The 13,437-nt window shown below is 46.4% G+C and overlaps 1 protein-coding gene across 14 annotated transcripts in view; it reads left to right on the forward strand.

Moving 5' to 3' along the window:
- The window catches only part of OtopLa (Otopetrin-like a), a 39,335-nt gene that overhangs the window by 20,364 nt on the left and 5,534 nt on the right, over positions 1-13,437 (forward strand). For 5 of the 14 annotated variants that reach the window (XM_043430225.1, XM_043430224.1, XM_043430226.1 and 2 more), the window contains 6 exons: positions 8,760-9,093; positions 9,834-9,954; positions 10,035-10,195; positions 10,288-10,444; positions 10,589-10,919; positions 11,031-11,623. In XM_043430225.1, coding sequence (XP_043286160.1) covers positions 8,760-9,093; positions 9,834-9,954; positions 10,035-10,195; positions 10,288-10,444; positions 10,589-10,919; positions 11,031-11,623 — 1,697 coding nt within the window. Of the gene's footprint in view, positions 1-28; positions 456-762; positions 1,074-7,757; positions 8,355-8,759; positions 9,094-9,833; positions 9,955-10,034; positions 10,196-10,287; positions 10,445-10,588; positions 10,920-11,030; positions 11,624-13,437 lie in introns of those variants that run through there. The other 9 variants (XM_043430231.1, XM_043430228.1, XM_043430229.1 and 6 more) reach the window with 5 other exon arrangements.

Consider the following 13,437-nt stretch of genomic DNA (forward strand, 5'->3'; position numbering starts at 1 on the left):
TCGGTTTATTGAGCGGATCGGGGGCCATTCTGGCGGAAAAGATAGAGCGGCTCGAGCGTGTGCTCGAGAGATTTCGTATTTAGGGGAATAACTTTCTTCCACTTTGTCTACGGTTCCCGCGCGCGCGGCTGCTCTCTCATTAACGCGATCGGAGAACAATCGAGCGGCGAATATCTCGTTAGAGTAGAAAATATATGGAGGGGTTTTATTTCGAGAGGCGATAAAACGGGAAATTAGTAGTTTTCGTTCGTCCGGGAATGCCGGATCGGTGCGCGCGATTCGCTTCGGTTTGGAGGCTGCTTTTCGAGTCGCGCTAATTCGAATGCGAAAATTGGGATTATCGGGGGATAGCCGCTCGCCACCCCCGGACGCGACGCGGCTCGTGTAGCGCGATACGCACATTCGCTCGAAAAAGCAAGCCACACGGCATCAGCAACGCCCTCGTTGACGCGACGGTGACCCGAATCACATTTCTCGTTATAATTTCCTCCTCCCAGGGTCCTCCTCCCCGAAACAGTGTCCCACTCCGAGGGATGAATCTCGTTGCATTATTCTCGGAATTGAGGTCGCCGATGTGGGAGTTATTAGAAGCGTTGATTCGGCAAAACCGCATGTTTCATTCCGAATTACCGTTTTAACGATCTTTCCAACGATTCGTATCGCTGTTGGCTCGTTAAAACTGTCAATTCGGTCCGTAAACTCGCGCTCGTCCCGACCTTCTTTTCACCCGGGAGCAAAATAGTTACGAAAAGGTTGTTACAGGGGCCGAATATTGTTCGGGTGAAATTCGCTAGGAAAATCCCGATAAAGGGGCCTCGAACGGGGGACAAGAGTGCGTGAAAATAAGGTTAAGTGACCATTTGAAAAATGGTGGGCGGAGGAGACTGCAAAGTGGCGACGGTCGAAGTCGAGGCTGCGGCGGCCAACGACAACACGGCTACGCTTCCGGTCACGAGACCCCTTAATCCTCAGATCGTCGGTGCGCCCCCGAATGCTCAGGACAACGCCGAGAAAAACAACGCTGCTAACAAAGAAATGGAACTGAAGAACGTCCGATCAACGCCAGCTAAAAAGTAAGCCTTCCGACCCGCCCCCCTTAACGTCATTGCTAAAGCTCGCCGAAATCTTTGCCAGTACGCAAAAGCAAAGAACCAACGGCTCTGTACAAATACCTGAAAGGACGAGTTCGTTAACGGCGAATACGTGCGCTTTTTAAGGCTGCTTGAATAACCAAACGAGGGAGTGGCGCTCGCCACCAATCAGAAGCAGCTTCAATTTTCCTTATTTTTCCTTTTCATCCTCATCCCTCTCATTTCATACCGCGTGTGCAGCCTCGCTGGCCAACCCCACGCTCCACTCGCTTTTTTTACTTGAAAATCCAAAACCCTCGTTTCTGCCAACCGGGAAGAGCATCAGGAAGCTATGAAATCACAGAAAATCTAGAGCTTTTTCGATTTAACAAAACAATTTTCTCAGGAAAATATAGTCTTGAAATTTACGCAGAATTTGAATGGATTGTCGACTGACACGAGTATCAAATTTTTAAGGGTTTCTCTTATCAGTTACTTAGTTAGACAAACGTGCTTAAAGAAAAAAATACACAGGGTCAGAGGAATTGTGCGATAAAAATCGTTCATTAACGCTTCTTACGAAGTTTATGAAAAACGTACACAATAACAATGAAGTATATAACGAAGGTTTGGGAAAAAAATCTCGAGACGATTGTCTCACTAGTAATAAAAATATATGACGTTAAGGATTAAACGAATTTGGTAAAATGAGCACTCGTAACCTCACACTTGCTTGTTTCGGCATTTTGTTTCTTCTTGGCTTGGGCTCTTCCTGTCACAGCCTTCTGCCCTTTTATTAATACTTTTTTCTCGATCCATTCCCCTTCGTTTTTTCCCTTTGCCTTCTCTAAAATGATTTTAATTTAATTTAATTTAATTTCTCTAAAAAAAAGAAAAAAAAATAAAAAAAAAACTACAGAACTTTCGGTGAGGACGAATGAAATTTGGAGTTCAGTCAGTGATGAATCCCCGATTGCTTATAATGCCTCGTAATTTCATTCGCCAAAGGATAATTTGAAAAAATGTATTATTCACAATATCGAATTAATAACTCTGCCATTAATTTAGATCGATAATATTTTTCATTAGGAAGTAAAGATCGGGGCAATTTGGAGGCGATGAGAAAAGCCCAGAATTTTAGTTGCCCGAGGCTCGACGACCCCAGCTCTCGATGTTCGTTCGAATACTCCCAATCGATGACTTTCCGAGTCGAACGAGCCAGGAAAGAATCGAAAAATCGAGACAATTTAGTGCCAGCCCGGAGCCCCCGTTCGAACACGTTTTAGATGGAGAGCGCCTCGAGGCATTTCGACTGCAAAAACGTACGAATAAAAAAAAAAGAAAAAATTAAAAAAAAAAAAAAAACCATACGAAAGGGGGGAAAAGCAGCATCTGAAAAACGAGAAAAGAGAACGCGCGAGGGTTGAATAAACCGCGGGAAGGGAGGCGCGCGCGGGGCCGCGAAATTTGCGTCCCTTCGGCAGGAGACTGTAGTCGCCAAGCACCCTCGGTGCATTGGCAAAAATGAGCGAGTCGCGTCTGCCAAACGACGAGAATGAGAGAAAGCGGCAGACTTCAAAATGAGGGAAACAACAAAAAAAAATTGAGCAAAAGAATAAAAAATACGAGGCAGTCTGCTTGGCAAGCGAGAAAGCTCCAGGATTTAGCTCCCTTAGTGAGGAAGCCCCAGCGCCGTAATTCCAACCAGCAGTCTCAATGCGGCGGGGTTCTTGTATTTTTGTGCTCGTGCAGAAAGGAGCCTCGTCGTTGGCCCTCCACGATTTTTATACACTCCGCATTCACTTTTATCATCCTCGTATAAATATCCGCGTTCATCATTTTGTTTTCTCTATATACCGCGCGAGTACAGAAAGGTCTGGGTGCATCTGAGATTACGGAGCAGGCGCATGACGTCAGCAACATTAAAGTCGCGGAGGGCGAACGTAACCGAGTGATCGGTTGCTCGCGTCCGGAGGCATTGTCCTCGCTTATCTATTCCGAGTGGAGCGAGTAGTTTTGTCACGAAATGAGGGTAAAAATAAAAATTCATTTTCATCCAAATAAAGGTGCGAAATAATTCGAGTTCCCGTCACAGTTTCCGGCTCGGATTCTCTCTCGTTACTTATTGCCGCACGAAGAACGAAGAGAATTGTGAAGTTCGAAGCTTTGCGGAATTTCAGAGTTGAACTTGCGGATGCTTTTCAGGGGGTTGGGCGAGCTGTTAAACGCGAATGAAGCTCGTGAATATTCCGATTTTAATGCAAGTTTAATTTCATCCGATCGAGGGCACTTCCGGCGTGGAATTATCGAACTCTGTCGCAGTTTTAACCACTCATCTCCGGAGCTGGCTTCAAACTTAATACTCCCATACGAATCGATCGTCGATACGAAAATAGTGCGAACGTTTCCCGTCCATTCTCGTGGATTCACGTCCCACTGACGCTTTTTCATTATCCATTGTTTTCGAAACTGAGATCCCTAAATTTGACGTTGCACCCATGAAAATGGAGGCTCAGAAAAAATCCTTCATTTTACGATTCTTAAGGTAGTTCACGCACGAAAATATTTTCTTAACAAAGTCTCGAAATTTACACAGAGCTTAAATGCCTAATCGACTGACACGCGTATCAAATTTTTAAGGATTCGTTATATCTTTAATTGGGGAATAAAAATGTAAATTTAAGCACCCACGAAATACGATTCTTCCGGCATAATCTACTTTAGTGGCACTTTTTCTCAGTGCTCAAGCAAGTTTGTTTCTAACCGAATATTTTTAGCTCAAAATGTGTTCGATCGAAGGGTAAAGTTTGCCTTAAAAAGGTTGGCGCATTGAGCAACGTGAGAGCGAACAAGAGGCTGTAAAAACGTCCACTGAATCGAGAATGTTTTCTGGAGTATTGTAATCCACGTGGCATTGAAAGGAGCACAAACGGTGCTGGATAAAAAGCGTGGAGGTACCGCGGATCGACCAAAGTCACTGAATCGGGTCCGCCTTCTCGAGTGTCAGCTGGTCGTTGCTCGAGTCGCGATAAATTATCAATTCATGAGAAGAGAGGTGTGTGGCGATGATTGTGGCGAAACTCTCGGACTGTTGCTTCATTCATCTTGAGTAATTTGCGGTTGTATCGGTTGATTAACCGGCTGATGGAGTTTGCATTAAAGTGGGTTGAAAAAAATGGGGAAAGAGTGCGGCGAGTGCTGGGTTACGATACGCACGGGCGACGACTATTTCCGAGGATTTTTCGTGTTCCGGGGGACGACATAGTTTCTGGCAAGCTATTGAAGAGCCTTCGTCCCTCTGCCTCATTGCCGAGGCTCCGAAACCCCAGAAAATGAGTCGGCCGCGTCCAGACGCGGGGAACAAAGTAGCCGCGGAAGCGGATCGTCCAATTTGGCTGCGTGGGTGAAAAGCTAATAGAAAGTGAACTCCGGAAAGATGGAATCCGGGCTCTCGGCTCGGGTTAGCCGCCTCGGCAGGGCAATAAGAAACTCCAGGAGCCATAAATTCCTCAGTCGCCGATTCCGAGCCGCCGGGGTCCTTCTTATCAATATTCCCGAATCCAAACTCCCCGATTCGCCCACGTAACGGATCGAAGCCCCCACGCGAGCCCGGAACTCGCCGTCGAAACTGTATCAGGAAGGAAAACATGGAGGAGAGCTCTCGGCGAGCGAGCACTTGCAAGTATCGACCTGGCCGACGTATCTTCGTGCACCATCCACGAAGATACGTGCCCATGTGCCTCGTCCGCAGACTCTGCGATTCTCCCGGCGTCGAGTCGAGAACGATGACGAGACTCGCGGGCTTCGAGGAGCCGAGGAGAGCCTGGAAAAAAAGACGCTGACGTTTTCTCGGTCGCAGAAGCGCCGGAGCTCGACGTCTGTTCGAGCTCGCTCGAAGCCTTGCACGTTCGCTGTGCCTTGGGATATGCGTTTATGTGGGACGCATATTGTACCAGCAATCAATACATTCCTGCCATTCGAGTTTTTCAATTCGTATTTCGCTGTAAAAACTGCACCGACCTCCGCACAGCTCGGCTCTGTTTTCTCCGGCTTTTTTGTTACTTCGAGGAAGTCGGTGACCGTTTCAAAGTGGAAACATATCGATCGTTGAATTTCCCGCCAGGCAAAAAAGATTTTCGCGAGCTCTTTCTTGCGGGAGGTTTTACTCGGAATTTCGAATTCGTGGGCTTTTGGAGTTTTGTTTACGAATCGGGAGACAAATTTCGAAAATTCGCGTGGTCCTCGGTCACTAAATCCTTCGCAGGTTTTGCTTGAGCAGCAAAATTTTCGTATTTTTATTCCCCCTCGGGGAACACGATTTGAGGAAAAGTTTTGCAACAAATTTTCGATTTTAAGCTCAATTTTTTTCGTGGAAAAGCCGTTCGAACTTTGACGTTTCGTTGAAACGCGCGACCTCATGAAATTCACGGTTTTTCCTATTTTTAATATACAATCCAAGTTGAGAAACATCAGGCCAAAAATTTGATATTTATTATAAAAAAATTCCGATAAATGATTTTGAGCTCGAACAAAATTCTTTTTCAGGATATTTTTCTCAGTACTTTCGTCCCCAGAGTCGTTTTTACAACAAAAAAACAACGATTTTTCAGCCAAGAAGTCACTAAATTTTTCAATGACGATAAAAATGTTCCGCGATAAATAGAATATTTCGTGAAATGAAAGCTGGCCAAAAGCTCGCTCGGAGGCTGCACAGTCCAAGAGGTTAACAAAAACCGGTTTTTCCACGGCTCGCTCAGGGGGGCTTAAGAATTTTGGGCCGAAGGTCATTCGAGACGGAATGCCTTGTGCGTCGTTGTACCTCACTCTTGACGAGCTTCACGCTTTCATGCGCGGGGCTGCAATTAAAGCGTCCCATTAACCTCGCATATTAAATTCGAGTCTTTGGATCCTTCTCCGATTCATCGTCGTCCTCGCTTCTCGAGCATACAAAGAGACGCATACGCGCACGTGAGAGTGTGCGGGAATGGGAGAGATGCGGCAAGAGCGCGGTGCTGAAAATCGTTCCCTTTGGCTGCCTCGGATCCGCGCACGCGACGAGTATTTCGAATGGTGAGGGCAAAAAGGTCGTAACGTTGGTTGAGGTAGCTGGAAAAAACCGTGCCAAGAACGTCCTTCGTGTCGTTGAATCAAGTTTCGCTTGGTCTCTCTCTCGCTCCCAGGGAAACGGGAATCGTATTAATTGGTAAAAGGTGCTCGTGAGGAAAGCTCGTTCGTTTCATTAGTGACACGCCCTGCTCTTTCTTTTCTCCGAGTCTCTTCGAGTTCCGTGTGTAACGAAGATCGTTACGCGGGAGCTTTCGATCCCCCCTCTCGCCTGTGGCCGCCCCCCGATCTCTTGTTTCTCTCTCGAGGGACCTCGAGATCCGAAAGAAGCTGCACACGCGTCAAGCCTTTGAGGCTGCTTCTGCTGGCAACGAATCGTTGGGGTAGCTGACGCACGAAACGATTTTTAAAAGAAAGTATTTTAATTTCGACTGAACTTTAACGATGAGTGTAGCGAAGAAAAAAAAATGTTGCAGTTTTTCGAGTGGCAAATTCGGTTAGACCAAAGTTTATTCTCGTCGTGATAGAAGGTCGAAAATTTGAGGAGATCGAGCGATTAAATTAGAGAGCACTCGATGCTGCGTGGGTATGTAAAGGGATTTTTTAGCTTGTGCTACGACGAGGAACAACGCGTCGGAAGGGCCGGAGATCGGGCATGGAAAACTGTTTGAGACAGCGGCGAGGCGGGTGCTTCGTGCGCGATGTTTTATCAGCAGTGCTGGCCAGAGCACAATGAAGTCTGAGCCACGATCACCCTCTCGAATGCGGGCTCGCTCTCGGGCGCGTATCAACTCGTGACAAAGGGCGGTTAAACCCTCGTCGAGGAGGATATGTCAGCGACAGCGATATTGCGTCGGCGTTACACCGCTCCGATCGATCCATTTTCCGGTTATTTTATGGCAAAAAATTGTGATGTTATAAAAATCGAAACGCGATGCCGAGCATGTTTTTCTTTTCGCGTCCGTAAAAATAATGAAAAGTCTGTTAAAATAATGGCCCCCGGCCTACGAGGCCGTGAGCGTAAATTAAGCGAGAAAATATTCCGGATGCTCTAACTCGCCGTTCGTGGCCGGCCTCCTCTGTTTGTTTTCCGGCACGATTCCGGCATCTCCGGATCAGTGCGTATTCTCGCTTCGAGAAAAGCCGCGGCCCGAGCAAGCTACGCGTTTCCGAGCAATTCCAAACGGGTCCGCACGGTCGTTTTGTTTTTCAAGCAATATTTACGAGTTCCACTCTAAAAATGATGGGGAAAATCACGTTTTTTAATATTTTCGACTCGAAAGTCAATTCCTTCGAACTTTTTCTTCCGCTTCGATGAAAATGTCCAAATTTCAAGGTTCGATTGGAAAATTTTGAGAGAAAATCGATCGGACTTTTTCCTCATACTTTTTCCACCTCCGTGAGCGCGTCGAATATTCTCGATGCGACAATGACTTTTTCTACTTTAAAGAAAAGTCTCGATGAGCGGAGGTGCACGACACGTCCGGAAATAGCGCTGGGGCGCGTACCCGCGGGCCTTCTGTGCACGTCGCTCTTTTCCGAAATGCGTAGAGCACAAGCAGCAGTTGGTTCAAATGAAGTGAGTGAGTGGCGGCTCCTCGAGTTTGACTCGAGGAATGATGCGAGTGTGCAATGAGATTTAGCCGAGTGTTGAGGTCTCGCAGTGAAAAGCGAGTATTTCGGGGTCGTTGTTGATACTTTTCAGGCCTTTTTCTCCTCAACAGAGCCGGCAAACGTTCGAGGCCATTTTCAATCCTGGAGAATCGAATGAAAAGTGACTTTAACGAGGAAACATTGAAGAACGTTTTTAAGCGTTTGTGCAGGAGAGTCGGACGAGAGGCGAGTGGCGCATCCACAGGAGAGTAGACGAGTTTCTCGACGAGTGACACTTGCGAGACGACGAAAGCGTTTCTCTCTCTCTCTCCGGCGAGAAACTCAACGTGCGAGCTGTTCCCATCGAGTCAACGGCTCAGATTTCTCAAACTAGCGCGCGGGATCTCAGTGCGCGAAAGAGTTCCCCAGAGTTTGACAAACGTCAGTCCCTTTGACCTCTGCGGAGGAGTGCACATTGTCGGAAAAAACGTTCGCTCTTTTCTTTCGTTTATCTTCCACAATGGAGCCTGAAATCGTGCCTTTCGTTGAGGCTGACGGTGGAAATAGGTCAACGCCGCCGAAGCTTTTACCGAGGGCAACTAGGCTCGTTCTTGACGAGAAAAAAAGGTAAGAATGTTTGCCCCCGTCTTTGGAGGGCTCGGGGAGCAACAGCTTGGGGAAAAAACCCCGGCGCGAGTTCTTCGATTCCGCGTCACTCTTCGTCGAGCCATTTCGATTGGAAGCTTCGAATTAAGTGGCCGGAAAAATTTATGTCGAAATGAGAATAATTCATAATTGTGAAATATTTGTGGGCTTCGAGTGGCATTTCTGGGGCTGGGATCCCAATTTAAGGACTTCCCGCGGAAATGCGGGCATTCTCCCTCAGTTTGGGGGCCAATGTGCGAGCAATTGCAGGGAATGCGCAGGGACGAATTTGTAGAAGCGGTACGAACGTCGATTCCGACGTTCCGCGAAGCTTTTCCTCCTCGGTCAATGATTCATCAACGTTTTTTATGTTTTTTGTGATTCCAGGACCTCGCTTTTCAACGTCATGAGTTTCATATACGCGAAGCTTTTGCTCATCGTGTGCATCGCGTACGTGATAAGCGAAGTGGTGACTCACAAATTGCCGCTGTGGTATTTCGAGGGTTTCTTCACTTACATGTACGGCATGAGCATCCTCTTTCTCCTCTACGTTTTCTGCTTCCTCCTCCAAGAGAGCGCTTGCTGTTCGCGGGGTACTGACACGCCACCCCCGCCGCCGAGACCCCCGAAGCCGCCGAAGGAACCGAAAGACAAGAACAAGAAAAAAGATAAAAAGGAGAAAAAGGAGTCGAAGAATGCCAAGAACAAAAAAGATTTTCAGGTTGGTGGCTCCATTCTCTTTGCCTCTAAACCTTTCCCTTGGCTTTACCCGCTAGAGTTTGAAAGTTTTGGGAAAACCTCGTGGAAGGTTCGCGCGGGAGCACCGGCGCCATTTTCGTTCGAATAAACGCCAAATTCGATTTGGAATCGAGTCGAAATGAGATTAAAAGCTTTTCATATTTAATCGTTGACGATTTGAATGGAGGAAAAAGTGGGCTCAAAGGCGGGCGCAACTTTGGCCGGGATTAAACACGAATTCTTGTAAATCGAGTTTCATAATAATCGATCTAGAAAGTATATTTTCGTAATTCGGGCGATTCGTGAGTCAGATTCGGTTGGAAAGGGGAGTTTGGACGGATCGGGGCGCCTCGCGAGAGGAGCGCTGACGCAATTGTGTTAGCCAATATTTAATGGCGGGACATGTGGCGTGTGTAGAGAGAGAGAGAGAGAGAGAGAGAGAGAGCTCACTCGTAGTTTAAACGTGCTTTAATTTCCGCAGCGAGTCTCGAAATAAATGGCTCGCCCTCGCACGCACCGGCCTTCCGACAATTCTGTTTAGTTTTGCTCGGCGGGATCGCGTCGGCGCAAAAGCGTTTCATTCGTGCACCAGTTACTTTCTCTCTCTCTTTCTCTCTCTCGTCTCTTACCAAAATGTGGCTTCTTCGTGTTCGGTAGAGCGAAGGAAAAAAACGATATTAATCGGAGAAGGAGCGAGTAAAAAAGTATTTCTTGGCTTTAAAGTCCATTCCCCAGGAGGCGACTGACGTCGAAGCTGCTGTGGCGACGAGAGTTTCACGAAAGCGAAAAACCTCCCAAAACGATCACAGTTACGGGAGCTTCTTCCTCAGGATCGGAGCAATCGGTGAGGGTTTTTTGCATTTAAATTGTGCTCGTCGAGTTTCCCTGCGACTTAAATTCCTCGTTTTTAAATCTCGGTAACAGCCTTCGGCTTGGGCACGATGGTCTACAACGGTCTCGAGTTCGGAGCCTTTTTCGGCATCCCCCCGACCTCGCCGTGCTACCAAATCCTCCAGGGCGTCAATCCGCTCCTCCAGATGATTTTCACCTTTATGCAGATGTACTTTATCTTCATGAACTCGAGGGTGAGACGAGAGCTTTTTAAATTCCTGATCAGCACGCAACGATCCCGGTTTTCTCGGTCGCGCAAAATTCTCAATTTTCGTTTCTCCTGCAGCTCAACATTCACCGGTTCAAGGTCGTCGCGCGCTTCGGCCTGATGCACGTCGTCGCGACGAACCTTTGCGTTTGGGTCCGAACTCTCGTGTTCGAAACGCTCAAGGAAATAACGCAAACTGCTCAGCGTTTGGGCAAACAGGACGATGGAATAATGGGTGAGTATCGTCGTTAAAATGGGCGCGATAAATGGCAATGAGTTGGCTGATAAATAAAGCTCCGCATAAATCCGCACCGCTCATCGAAGATTCTTCAGTTTCGATTGAACCTTCCCCTTCTCGCGTGTTTCCCCTTCATCGCAGAGACCATAAAGCAGCACACGATAAAGCACGCCGGTAAAATCCTGGGCACCGAGCCCCGTGACATGGCCCAACTGCGCTTGGCCCCGGTTTCGTCGACCCTGAGACCAACGCCCTCCGGGTTCGGCAGGTTGGCGACGACGACGACGGCCTCGATCGGCCGTTACGCGAGATCGACAGCCCGCTCGGTCGCTCGAGCCATAACCAGTGGAACTACGACGACGACGACGACGACGACGACGACGACGACGACGACGACGGGGGCGCCGTGGACAACGAGTTCGACGACGCTGAAGCCGTTGATTCGTTCGATCCCGACGAGCCCGACAACGAGGTAGGAATTTTCGAGTTTCGGGAGAAACTTAATCAACAAATTATTTTCTTAGAATTTATCATTTTTCCTTCCTTCCTTCCTTCCGAGTAATAATTCCGACCATTTTTCCAGCACGCCGTCGACAACGACCCTGGCTAAAGTTCAATCGGTGCTGGACGCGTTAGCGAACGCGGTGAGAACGAATGTATCGAGCGCTCGAGAAATATTCACAACGCCGAGCACGACGAGCCCGAGCACGAGCGCAGCGGCGGCGACGACGACGACGACGACGACGACCATGTCCTCGATCCCGACCCTTCTCACACCGACGACGACCTTCTCCCCCTTCCTACGTGAATTTATGGAGTCGCCTCAGTACTCGAAAAAGTCCTTTCCCCAGATATTTGACATCCACAATTCGACCAACGACACGAGCGTGTGGAGCCCCAACTTTGCATTTTACGCCGATTCTTCGACCATCGTCGGGGGCGGATCGGTCGACAACACTTGCGGACGGATCAACATAATGGGCACCATAGTTCAGGATGCTGCGCCTTACCTCTTCCCTTTCATCATCGAATACAGCCTCGTCGGTGCGGCCGTCATCTACGTTATGTGGAGACACATCGGACGTCATCCACGCTGGCCGCACCAAGCCGAGGTTGATCTTGAACGCCGCCTCGAAGCAATGCTCTCACGCAGAGCCGTTGCTCTCGCTCATGCAGGTAATTCCCGTCGACTTTCATCCACTTTTATTATTCAAATTTCAAAAACCGGCCTTTCATTTCACCTTGACTTTCGTTTAAATACTTTTTACTACCAATATGTGATCGCCGATCGATTATTTAAACGGAACAAACTCTTCGAATTTCAATTTCATTAAGCTCATGCACGAAACTAATTTTTTTAAGAAAATATTAATTTATTGAAATTAGTGCTCGACTGACGCGCTTGTCGAACTTTCGAGGGCTCGGCTTATTGGCTATTGAGACAAACGAAAAAAAGCTTCTTACCAAGGTTATGAAAAACGTACCCAATAACAAGGACGCTTTGGGGGAAAAAATTCGAGACGATTGTCTTGCCAGTAATAAAGATTACTACCTTAAAGATTGTACGAGATTAGTAACGAGCCCTCGTCACCTCGCGTTTGCTTATTTCGCCGTTTTCTTTCTTCTTGTCTACTTTTTTCTTCGTTACATAAAAAACCGGAGTATTTAAGCCAGGGACGAATGAAATTTTGGTTTCGGCCAGTGACGGATCCCCGATTAATTGATGGCTCGTAATATCATTCGCCACGAAATAATTCTGACATTAATTTAAGTGATTATATCTTTAAGGAGGGTGGATCGCGACGACACGATGTTGCCATGCTAAACCACGTTAAAAATATGAAGAATTTCATCAAATTTCGTATATCCAATCTCAAGGGATATAAAAAAATATAAATTTTCCAAGACTACGATTTTATTTTAAGATTATTCGATAACAATGTGGTAAAAAAAATTGAAAAAAAAAATTGTATTTCTATACTTGACGGCAAAGAATGTTATCGCCAAATTTCATCGAATTCTGATTATTTTTATTTCGTGATCCACCCTCCTTATAATTGGGGAGTAAAAATCGATCGAATTTAAACCCGAAAAGTACGATCCTTCGGGCACGATCGACCTAAAATCATGAATTCTTAAGTTCAATAAATTCCAACCTGAGGGAACAAAGCGACGAAGGCGAATTGAAAAGATTCACAAAAGAAACGATCACTTTCGAGTTTTTTCTCTCGCAACGTTGGGGTGGGGATCAAATGTTGGAATGACTAAAATTTCGAACAGTTAAAATCTCGAATTTATAAACTTCGAATGACAATATGGAGACAGATAGATTCGACTAGAGCTTTTAATGCCGAAAATAAATAAAGCAGAAACTGCAAGATTCGAAGAACGTTTACATCGAAAATAGAATGTAACAATCGCCCATAGGACGATGACTAAAATATCGATTTTTCGAAAATTCGACTATCACTCTTTCGATTCATAAATTACTACGGTCAGCGATACTGTGAAAATTCACAATTTTGAAAATATAATAACGAAAGACCAAATATTACTGAGGTTGAAATACTGAAACACCAAAAAGTCGAACGGTCAAAATAGCGAAACGCTAGAAAGTCGATCGATCAAAATAAAGAAATGCAGCGGAGCTCCAAATACACGCGTCTCACTCACTCGCTTACTCAGACCGGTGATCTCCAATTTTAAACATCGCCATTTTGACTTTCGCCTTTTCGAGCCATCGCTATTCCGCGTATCTAAGTTTTATAGGCTCGAAAAATTCACTTTCGATTTTTTGCTACTCTCTATTCTGGTCTGTCTGTAAAACAATTACTCTCCATTTTGAATTCGAAAATATGAACTTTTGACATTCGGATGGTCTGTTTAAATTGCATTCTAAATGAAAACTATTGAAATATATATATTTTCGGGTAAATATGAATTCAAAGAAGGAATTTTTTATTAAACCCGCAATCTGCTGAATAGTCGGA

The sequence above is a fragment of the Venturia canescens genome, chromosome 10 (genome assembly GCF_019457755.1).
Source record: "Venturia canescens isolate UGA chromosome 10, ASM1945775v1, whole genome shotgun sequence".
In the NCBI taxonomy this organism is placed as follows: Eukaryota; Metazoa; Arthropoda; class Insecta; order Hymenoptera; family Ichneumonidae; genus Venturia; species Venturia canescens.